At 39.7% G+C, this 12,257-nt stretch overlaps 1 protein-coding gene across 3 annotated transcripts in view; it reads left to right on the forward strand.

Moving 5' to 3' along the window:
• The window catches only part of adgrl3.1 (adhesion G protein-coupled receptor L3.1), a 587,214-nt gene that overhangs the window by 484,918 nt on the left and 90,039 nt on the right, over positions 1-12,257 (forward strand). For all 3 annotated transcript variants that reach the window (XM_063049189.1, XM_063049191.1, XM_063049192.1), the window contains one exon: positions 11,023-11,232. In XM_063049189.1, the coding sequence (XP_062905259.1) occupies positions 11,023-11,232 (210 nt within the window). The remainder of the gene's footprint in view (positions 1-11,022; positions 11,233-12,257) is intronic.

Raw genomic sequence — 12,257 nt, forward strand, 5'->3', positions numbered from 1 at the left:
AATCCAGAGTCTTAGACTATCTGAATTACATCCCCCTTTATACCACAGAGTATTGGTTTATTGTCTTGAGTCATGAGACGGAGGGATATGGACATTGTGTCAATAGGAAGGATTAGTGTTTGGGTGTTTTTGATTTGCTCCTTAGCTGGTTCAGCACAACATCGTGGGCCAAGGGACCTGTTCTGTGCTGCACTATTCTACCTTCTATGTTCTGAAGTGAAAAACCTTTGTTTGCCTGCCACCCAGATAGATTGTGCCATACATAAGTGTATCCGGTTCATAAAAAGAAAACAGATTACACAATGTAGTTTAAAGTTACAGCGACAGTCCAGTGCAGATTGATAAACCATGTGCAAGGACCGTGGCAAGCTAGATTGAAAGATCGGAAGTTCATCTTTACCATATGCGAGGTCTATTCAAGAGTCTTAAAATAGTTGGACAGAACCTGTAATTAAGCCAAATGCTTTCAAACTTTTGTACCTGCTGCCTGATGGGAGGGGTGAGAAGAGAGAATGACTGAGGAAGGAGGGTTCCTTGATTTATACTGACTGCTTTCCTGTGACAGTGGGAGGCATAGAATGTCAGTGGGTTTGAACCTGTTCTTCATGATCTACAGTAGGGAATCCTTCCTGTATTGCTTCTAATTCAAGTATGTCTTTCCTTAAGTTAAGAGACCTACACTATACAGAGTTCTCAAGCCAAATTAAACTTCTCACAAGGACATCCATGTCTCTATGAATGCACAGGTTAATGGTCTCACACAATTAAAACACTCTTGTACTTAATGTTATCTTACTCGAAGTGGTAACCTCTGATTTCTTAATACTACGCCCCATCTGTCATCAATTTGGCCACTCACTGCAGAACGCTATTGTATCCTCATAATAACTTATTCCCTATCTATCTTTATTTCATCAGCAGAATTGGATATATTACACTGAGCCCCTTCATCTAAAGTTGTTAATATACATTGTCAATAGCTGCGCCCCCAGCACGGATCCCTGAGGCATTTCACCAGCAAGAGCTTGCCAACTTGTAAATGACCCATTTATTCCTGCTGCCTGTTTTCTGCCAGTGTGCTAATTCTCTGTCTGTGCTAATTTATTATTTCAATCCCATGAGCCTTTGTTTTGTACAGTCATCTTTAATGTGGCCTTTTGAAAATACAAATACCCTTCATCTGTCGATTCCGTCTTATGTGCTCTTATCCTTAGTTACATCCTTAGAGAATTTGAATAAATTTGTTAAACATGACTTCCCTTTCAGAAAAACCATGCTATTTCTGCCTAATCTTATTATGCTAAATGTCCTGTTATCACTTCCTTAATAATGATTCCAGCAATTTCCTGATGATTGAACTACCGACTTATAGTTCATAATTTCTAACCTCTCTCCTTTCTCAAATCACGGTGCTACGTCTGCTGTTTTCCAATCCATTTAGATCTTCCCAGATTTCAAGGAATTTTGAATATAACACCAGGTCATCTACTATGTCAACTGTGCTTAAAAAACAAAGTGCATTAATATTTCTTCCATTTTATGACTCTTCATTAATTTCCGCCCCAGCGTGTAAGGGGTGAATGTTAATTTTTGTTGCTTTCTTTCACCTTACCTAGATCTAAAAGCTCTGACATCCATTTTCTCTTGTCAGTGTGCACTTGCATTCAAATTTCTAACTTTAACCATTTTTTTCAATTTTTCCCTTACATTCAACCTGCTACTATTCTCATACCTTTAAAAATTCTGTCCATTCATTCACCACCCATCATTTCTGTAGAACACTATGGAAGGATTGCTTTCTTTGCTGTGGTATAGCATGAAAATTGGATCCATTTACATGTGTTTTACATGCATTTTTTAAAAAAATAAAAGCTGCTTTGTATACGTTAGGTCATACAATTGATCATTTCAAGATGACTTAGTGATTGTTGGGGAGTTGATGCAGATTCTTCCATTGGATGCTTCTCAATGTCATTCACATGTTATTCTTGTCAGGGATTATGAGCAACATTTCACTCCCCACTTCTGGTGAAAACCTGCACCATTGTTACTAACTCTTAATAAAGTGAGGAGCAGATTGCACTGGTTTAGGGAGTTTAAAGTGATAGCATTGGGGCGGTGGGGGCGGGGGTCTGCAGTGTCACATTCTTGCATACGGCATCTGCCAGCCTCGTTCTTGACGTTAAACGGTTCATTCAAGTCTGCTTTTGCTGATTGCAACCTTTTATTTTTAAATCATATTTGACTGGCATTCGACACTCACCGGCTCTTGGACCACTCCACTGTGCACTGTGACTAGGACTCATTAGCTGCTGTCCAAATCCAATCATTCCCACACTATTTGTCCCACCCACAGCAGCCTCTTCTGCCCCAGTACTGCAGCTGCCGTGGAAAGAATTCACAGAACTTTGACTCACTTCCCAGTGATCAGCATGACAATGATGCAGGAGCGACAGTTCTGCAAAGATTCTGAATCTCATGGTGTTATTCTTCATATTTCTGCCAATTACATTTTTATTTCAGGAGATGAGAGGGGACATTACAATCCTTGAAAATTATGAAGTATTTTTAAATGCTTTCTTACCAATCTAATCATCTAATTTAACAGTCTACTTTAGCCAACTTCCCACTTATCCATACATAATTGGATTAATTTAAGTTTAACGCTCTTATTCAGATTTTGTACATCTTACACTCAATGTGAAATCTATCCTCTAAGGGCCATTCTTGGCAAAGTATTCCTAACCATGAGAATTCGTTTTGGTTTCATTAATGAGGTCCTATCAAAATTGCAGTATGACCTTCAAAGCACTGAAGTAGCATTGTGCAGAAGACAGATAATATTGCCAGAATGTAATGTTAACCTTGTTATAGCAGTAATTTGCAAAAGTCAGTCAGCATTTTCACACTCCTTGCCACTCTGCCCACATTACCAAATTGTCAAGCAGCCCAAAATATTTAGTTCTTTCTCAGCTGGTCACCTTGCAAACTTGTCAGCATAATGACAGTGTTAGATCTAGGTTTTTCTCACAATGCTTCATGAATGCTTCAAACATTAAAAAGAATTTTTGACAAACGTCTATAGCATCCTAAATCATGACCTGGCATGGAAACACCAATGCCCAGGAACGGAAAAGACTACAGAAAGTGATGAATTCACCCCAGTCCATTACAGGGAAAACTCTCCCCACTATTGAGTACATTTACATGGAGCACTGCTACAGGTAAGTGACATCCATCATCGGAGGCCCCCACCATCCAGGCCTTGCCTCCTCCTTGCTGCTGCTATTGGGCAGGAGGTACAGAATTCTTAGGTCCCACACCACCAGGTTGAGGAATGGTTATTTTACTCTGCAACCAGCAGACTCCTGAACCAGCGTAGATAACTTCACTCACTACTACTCTCAACTGATTTTACAACCAACAGACTCATTTTCAAGAACTCTTTACAACTAATTTACAACTGGAGCCTTCAAAACCCCAGTCTTTCAAGAACTCACACTTTAAATACTTCTAAAGAGCAAGGTGCAACGTTCTAGAGATTCACCAATGTCAATGTGATAAGTTTCTACAAATGGCCAGGAGCATACCTTGAAATTGTGTCCCTCATTTAATATTCTGCAATTAATATAAACGTATTGATATCAATCCTATAAAGTCCCTGAGTGATTTGTGTGTTTCAAAGAGGTCACTCCTCTTTCTTTAAACTCCAAAGAATACAAACCCAACCTGAGTAACCTCTTTTGATAGGACAATGCTCCCATTTCCGAGGTTAGCTTGGTGAATCTGCCTCCAGTGATAATATATCCTTTTATGAGCAAGGGGACTGAAATAGTCTGCAGTACTCCTAACAGAGGAGCTCATTCTCTCCCATGCATCACATGTCTCTGCTGAATCTATTGGAAGCTGATTCTCTGTCACCACACTTCAAGCTTTGCTTTCTGCACTGTGATCTGTTTAACCTTACACCAATTTGCACGTGGGTTTAAATAGTAACTCGTTTTTTTTTACCTCTGTCGTTCAATGTAGACAGTTACCTCATATTTCACAACAGACTTGTTTCATTGGTTGCTGGTTAGGCCATGATAACTGAATGCTAGCATTCCAATTTCTAGGTGTCCTTAACCCTGACACAGAGCAGGATACACAGTCATTCAGATTCTTCTGGCTGCTATAGAAGAGAATCAGTTTCTCTGAACATAATACATTTCACTATGGCTTCTGAAACGCCTACTGTACTATGGTACTGTGGCCAAGTGCACGTCCCCAGTCTTTTGTCACTTTTGTTCAGGCAGATGAATTTCAAATCTTTTTGACAAAACTCAAAGCTGTATCTCTTGCAACATTATATCCCGGATCGCCTTCACAAATACACTGTATTGTAAGCAACTCCGTTTCCGCAATCCAACATACCTCAGCATATATACTGAAAATTCTGATACAGTTTCCAGGTATCCTTCCAACTCTGACATCTTGTAATAATAGAACATTAATTGTTCATTGTCACATCCAACCTTCTGTGATATATTTAAATATTTGTGATTGAAGTCACAATATTTGTTTTTTTAAGCATTTTCTATCTGCTAAGTGTTAATTAATCTATATTTCTGAAACCTATCTTTACATCTGTTAGGTTTACAAAAAAAAAACACTGAAATATCGTAAGCACTAAATAAAATTTAAATTTCTGTTGGCTGAATACAACAAAGGCAATCATGTATTGAAGGTATGAAGCAGCACCACTGCACTGAGTTCTTACTCTGCCCGAATTTCTGATCATTGCACACTGAAAAAAATTGCAGTCAATTTAAATTGGCACTATAAAACCATACTTGATGGGCTGGCCTTTGCATTGTCATTAATAAGAAACTCTGAAAGGCACTGAATATGTAACACACATTCTCTCCCAGCATAATGCATTGAACCCCCTCTTGAATTCTACAATATGCAGATTGCCCTGAACTAGATTAAAATCTCTGTCTAGTTTCAATGATCAAAGTTCCCTTTGCTCATCAACATTGTCCTTATAAATTCTCAAAAAAAAGGCAAAAAAAAAAAATCTCATTTGGGTTTTGAGACACTTGAATAATCTGATTTCTCTAATTTTTGTCTTTGAGGAGATATGAAATTGACAATGGCACAAGATACTTAACATGCAAAAAACTACAGATAATGAAAATCTGAAAAGGAAACAGAAAATACAACCACAGTGTCTATGGAGAGAGTACCAGTTAACATATTAATATTAATGACCTTTCAGCATAACTACGACATAGAAAATAGTTATATTTAAGTTGTGGAGAAGGGGTGAAGGATGGAGACAACAAGGGGAATGTCTGTGATTGGCTGGCGACCAAGTTGGAATGGTTGACATGTCAGACGAGACATTAATCGCAGCTGATCTGTCTGGAGGACATATAAAGTGAGGGATATGAAGTGAAACAGGGCAATACTGGAACTTTGTGACACAGAGCACAACAGTATTTTAAATCTGAAAGGAAATGTTGCAAGTATAGAGCAGGAAAAAGTTCCTGCTCTCAAATATACCCAAGGAATAAATTAGCTTTTGGCAGCAGCAGTGCAATATGTTGCAAACATGACAAATATTAATTACATAGATTAAATTAACATAAATTATACATAACTTACATGACTAAATAAAAATAAACTTAACATTAATGCAAGTTGAGGGAACTATAGTGTGAAGTGGAATTAGGGATTTTCGTGTTGGTTCTTGAACCTGATGGCAGATGGAAAAAGCTGTTGTTGAACCTTGAGCTGTGAGTCTTCAGGCTCCTGTACTTCCTGCCTCAAGGTAGCAATGAGAAGAGGCCATGTCTAGATGGTGGGTGTTGCCTGCCTCAGGGTTTATATATGAGATGATTATACCTTTCCATTGCATGGTTCTATTTGGTTGGAGAATCAAGGTTTACAAGCATTCTTCTCCTTGTGGAAAGATTGTGGGGCAATTGTTTTTCCTGATTAAAGCTGGGCTTTAATTATTTCTTATCATAGGCTGTCAGTTCCTTAAACTTTTAATAGATTTTTCTTGTTCTTTCTGTTCTAACTCTTGGCAATGGCATTTAAATCACTGTGATGTACATACAAGAAGAAGAAGAAGAATATCCCTTAACTCGGCAGTGGAGTTATCGGGGCACCGTCTTTTGATGGTGTTTCCAGCTAGCTATTCTTGTTTTTACGAGGCCGAGTTGCTAGCTTGACGCTCAACCCAGCGTGGATTTGAACTCGGGAACCTTCGCTCTGGAGTCCAGCGCTGATATTATTGCACCACCAAGCGGGATATATATATACAAGCCATAGAATTTTAACCAACTAAACTGGATATTGAACTATTACTTTGATTTAACACTTTGATAGCTTCATTTATGAATAATAAAATGTGTCACAAATTTTCAACACATAGCTGTTTGAAGTTGGCATTCAGTTGGAAGTGTAAAATCAAAAGCCTTTGGTTGCTGTTTTTGTCAGCTTTATATTACACTGGTCTTCCTGATGATTGACTGTTAAGAGGAACACAGTGAATGAAACTCGGCATCCCCAACTGTACTGTTAGAAAGTAGAGTATCCACAAACGTACAGAATCCTGCCCAGAGCACTTTGTTGTCATTCTGGTGAATTGTGTTACTCCATTATTCACACTGTAAATATTGTGCTCAGTTCTCGTCACATCATTATAGGAAGGATGTGGAAGCTATAAAGAAGGTGCAGAGAAGTCTTGCCAGGATGCTGCCTTGATTAGAGAGCATGTTTTATGAGGATAGGTTGAGTGAGCTTGGGCTTTCCTCTTTGGAAAGGAGGATGAGAGATAACTTGATAGAAGTGTATAATATAAGAGGCATAGATAGAATGAATAGCCAGAGACTTTTTCCCCCAGGATGGAAATGACTAATACGAGGCATAATTTTACCGTGATTTGAGGAAAGTGTAGAGGGGATGTCAGAAGTAGTTGTTTTTTTTTTAACACAGTGAGTTGTAAGTTGGTGGAAAACACTGCCAGGGTTGGTGATAGAGGCAGGTACATTAGGGACATTTAAGAGATTCTTTGACAGGCACGTGGATGAAAGAAAATTGGAGGGCTATGTAGGAGAGAATTTTATTATTTTTATTTTATTGAATTGAGATACAGTGCAGAGTAGGTCCTTCGACTCTTTGAGCTGCACCGCCCAGCAACCCCCAATTTCACCCTAACCGAACCACAGGACAGTTTGCAATGACCAATTGTCCTACTGACCGGTACATGTTTGGACTGTGGGTGCAAGCCGGAGCACCCAGAGAAAACCTACGTGGTCACGAGGAGAACATGTAAACTCCTTACAGGCAGTGTTAGCAATTAATCCCAAGTTGTTGGTGCTGTAAAGTGTTGTGCTAACTACTGCTCTACCATGCCACCAACGCATTGGTCTTAGATGAGGTAACTCGCGATGTTACGGTAATGGATCCTCAAGCAGTTTGAAAGTTTTGGGGTTGTGATGGGTTTTTAAATAGCTCGGATTGAGTTTGAGCAGTGGAGTTGGCAGTTTCCCATCCTGGTCTGTTATGTGTGTACCACAGAATCCATTAATAATGTGAAGAACCCCAAAATCTTAAAAAAAGAGGCAACTCATCATGTCAGAGAGCTTGGCATTGAAGCTGTGATTTGCTAATTGTAGGGGTTTACCAGTCTACCTGGGATAGGTTATAACTGAAAGAAACATTCGGTGGTGCTGCTTATCTAAGGTAAAGCAACCGAAGACAGTTTTGATTACAGGTGGTTGCAAAGTTACCATTCACTTCCAAGATACATAACTTGTTTCAAAACCGCAAGAGTAAAATTTATCCTGCTTATGGGCGCCTTTCAACCACAGATTGTAATGTGGCATTTTTATTTCCATATACTTGCTCTCTTTATCATGTAGGTATTGTTTTATGTCATCATAAAATGGAAACCATGTCATTGACATTTGGAAGTAGTTGTGGTAAATTACATTGATTGAGATAAGTTATTGGAATATTATTAGTGCAGAATAATCCCACATGGTTTATGGAAGATTATAATGGGATAATTTTACTTTCCCATTATAGCCAGAGGGATTTTATTATATGAACCATTTAGGTAGCCAGGTCCGCTCTGTAGTGTGGCTCAGTGTTACAAATAATTTTGAGCAAGTGTCCTCCAATACAGATGATCACTTTAGAACAAGGCAGCTGGAGATTTACATTCTGTCCATTCATGTTTGACAAGCTCTTAAATCTCATTACTTGAAAACAGCACTTCCAAAATCTTTCTGCACTGAACCACTGTTCTAAGTTTGCATGATGAATATATTCTTCAGGCCAAAATTTCAAGGGATCCAATCCTGTCTCTTGAAGGCAGTAGGGTCCACTGCAGACTTTATAAATCAGTGTAAGGCAGCCTAACAGAACTTCAGGTCTGTCTCTATCATTCACTTGTTCAACATTCTGTGTTCCAACAGCTGTTGGAGAAATTGTGTCATATCCATCACAACCAACCCTGACAGTAGACCTTCAGCTCCTCAGCAAAGTCTTAATGACTTTTTTGAATAGATTTTATATATCTGTGTATTGAAGAAATCATCTTGACTTTCCATGTCATCCACCTTAACTGGACCACTCTCTTCCTCCACAGGTTTGCCTCTCTCTCGTTGGGCCTCAACCCTGCAGAAAGTGCCCATTTACCCTTCATGCTCCTGACAGAATTTTTTTTTTTTGCCATTTATTGCCGAGGGCAGACTGAGGTTACATATTTTGCAATGAAGACAGGGCTAGGTTTTGGCAACTTCCTGGCGGTCTTGATAGTTTCAACCAAACTAGTCAGATGGAATTGTGCCACAAAGGCAAAAGCTTTTATTGCTGGTGCTGCTGCCAAAATGATTGTGCCACTTTTGCCTTATACAGCATCAATGTGCTTCACAGATAACAAATCATATTTTTAGTCAGTTTCTAGAAGTATAGTGTTAACTATAAGCAACTAAACCCTACAAGCAGTAATATATACAACTGTTATTTTGGTAGTGATGGGCAAAAAAAATTTTGTGCAGGAACCACCAGACCTCCTGAAATGATAATATATCATTTTTGTCCCCTCAGAGGGCAGATGAAGTTTCTGTTTAAACTCTCACCCTGCTGACATTATCCCCAATAACACAGAACTCCAAGTCGAGTTTATTGTCATGTGAAAGAGTAAAATGAAGTACTGCTGCAAGGAAAAACTTGTTTGCAACAACATCACAGACATTTAGATAGAGCCAATACACAGGATGTAAATTACACATAACTTGTACAAGATAGTGAAGAGAGAGAAAATAAATTGTGCAGAAAACCCAATCAGAGACAATGTGAGTAGTGGTCTGTTGTTTTCTGTTGCTGTGGCAGGGAGTGGATTATGCAGGTCAGTTCAAGAGCCTGATGGTTGTAGGAAAGTAGCTGTTCCCAAATCTGGGGGTGCAGGATTAACAAGTAGCTGTTCAAGAACCCTTGATGTGGCATTCAGATGTCCATCCAAGTAACACAGTCTACAAGGGTTAATTTTCCAGCTTCAGATGGACCTAGCACCAGATAACCAAAAATACTTTTGTAAATTGTAATCAGTGCAATTATGAGCAGCATCAACCAACTTATGTTCAGGAAACTCCTACATGTATCTGTGCTAAGATGATCTGCTTCAGCTGTTATTAGCTGATGGAGTTGGAGTTGAACCCACAATTTTTATTCTTGTTTAGAATGGGCATACTACCATGGAATTGTGTCTAAACCATCGAAAGGCTTTCTGTACCCTTGACCAACCATTTCATTCACATAGTCTGCCAAAATAAAGGAAGTTTGTTGTTATGTAGACAAATGTAAAATCCCTACAGGAGTGGTTGTAAATTTAAGACATAGAGACATACAGCACAAAACAGGCCCTTCAGCCCAACAAAACTACAATGACCATCAAACACCCACTTGCAGTAACTCAGCACTACTTTTATATTTTCCCATCGGTTTCTCCCACATTCCACCTCTCACCTACGCACCAAGTGCAAATTTCACTAGCCTGGTAAATTCTGAACCTGCCCGTCGTCGGGACGTGTGAGGAGACTGGAGCACTCAGCGGGAACTGATTGGGTCATAACAATAACGTTCAAGCTCCACATGCACAGAAGCCGATGTCAGGACTGAACTTGGGTCACGGGAGCTGTGGGGCAGTAACTCTACTATCTGCACCACTGAACAGAACAGAACAGAATAGTGCAGCATATTACAGGCCCTTCGGCCCACAATGTTGTGCCGACCCTCAAACCCTGCCTCCCCTATAACCCCCCGACCTTAATTTCCTCCATGTACCTGCCTAGTAGTCCCTTAAACTTCACGAGTGTATCTGCCTCCACCACTGACTCAGGCAGTGCATTCCACGCACCAATCACTCTCTGAGTAAAAAACCTTCCTCTAATATCCCCCTTGAACTTCCCACCCCTTACCTTAAAGCCATGTCCTCTTGTATTGAGAAGTGGTGCCCCAGGGAAGAGGCGCTGGTTATCCACTCTGTCTATTCCTCTTATTATCTTGTACACCTCTATCATGTCTCCTCTCATCCTCCTTCTCCCCAAAGAGTAAAGCCCTAGCTCCACTGCTTCAAGACGTCCAGCAGGAAGGCGGAAGTTCTATTAAAACACAGGCTTCTCCTCACAAATAGAAGATGAAACCTTACAATAACTAACTGCAGCTAATTAGTGGCTCTTTTGTCTGGTATAAGTTCCCACCTTGTCTGACTGTTGAAGTCTATGCTGCACATGTGGGCAAAATTTATTAACAACTGGTTTGAGTGAAGAAAATATGTTTAACAGTAGGAACCAATAAGCACATGCTTTGTGCTGTAAATTATTTCCTGCAATCAAATCTAATTACTGTGGTTTGAGGCTGCTAATTTATTGGTGAAGTCTCTCTGACTGGGTTGCAGTGAAAATCTTATAATGAGTAACAAGCATTTGCATCCTGTCTAATGATTTCCTTCTGGTGTTCCAGTTTAGTGACCCTGTGCATGAACTGCTGCTGGAGGTTATTACCTGGGTTGGTATCCTGATATCCCTCGTCTGCCTGCTGATCTGCATCTTCACCTTTTGTTTTTTCCACGGACTTCAGAGTGACCGAAACACTATTCACAAAAACCTCTGCATCAGTCTCTTTGTGGCTGAGCTCCTTTTCCTAATTGGAATCAATCGTACAGACCAACCGGTGAGTGTGTTTAGTTTGCCTACGTTATTACTCCAAGCACGGGATTCTATTTTTTCTGAGGAAAATTTCCTTTATCATTCAAGCTTGCATCTATTCCACTTGAAGTGGCCCAATGATAATTTATCCAGGTTATCATTTTTCACCTGAGTTATAAATAATAATGTTATTCTTCCCTTGAGGATTTTTTAGACAGGTCTGTGCGTACATTTAGCTAAGCTGCAAATTTTTTATTTGTTGTCATTGAGGATCAGAATTTGTAGGCCTTTCCAATTTCAAGGGCCACCAAGATCAATTGTTGTGACTCTATGGCCAGCCTGTCCAAAGTCACTTTGGATCCAGGATTGAACTCAAAGAAAATGTTTGTGACAAACAAGACGAATTCATGGAATAGAATCATAGAGACATGTAGCACAGAAAAAGGCCCCATAGATCACATCAACCAACCATTTGCACTAATCCTATATTAATCTCATTCATTATCTTCTTCATACTCTCTTCAACTCTTCACAGATTCTACCACTCAACAACATACTAGGGGCAATTTACAGTGGAATATTAACCTTGACCCTCTCAACACCCCATTTCTTTGAGATGTGGGAGGAAATTGAGCACCCAGAGGAAATCTGCACGTTTACAGTGAGAATGTGCAAACTTCTGACAGTAGTCAGGATAGATTCCAGGTCTCTGGTACTGTGAGCAAGTGGCTTTACCACTGCACTGCAATACTGTGCCACTCAAATTAAAAGCAGAAATGTTTGGAAGCATTCAGCGTATCAGGCTGCATCTGTGAATATGAAAACGTTTGCTTGGATGCTTGAAGATCTTCATCAGAACTGGGGAAGGAAGAACAGCAAATTGGTCTTGCATTGGAGAGAAGATGGGGGAGGGTTGCACTAGTTAATTTGATTTGCAAACATGTTAGCACAAATTTGCTGATATTATTTAAGCCTAGGGAAGCAGTAGAAAGTACAGCCTCTGAAAATAAGGAGCTTGTTTCATCACAAGTCCATGGATGTGGTCCAGTT

Source organism: Mobula hypostoma, chromosome 5, assembly GCF_963921235.1.
Source record: "Mobula hypostoma chromosome 5, sMobHyp1.1, whole genome shotgun sequence".
Classification (NCBI taxonomy): domain Eukaryota; kingdom Metazoa; phylum Chordata; class Chondrichthyes; order Myliobatiformes; family Myliobatidae; genus Mobula; species Mobula hypostoma.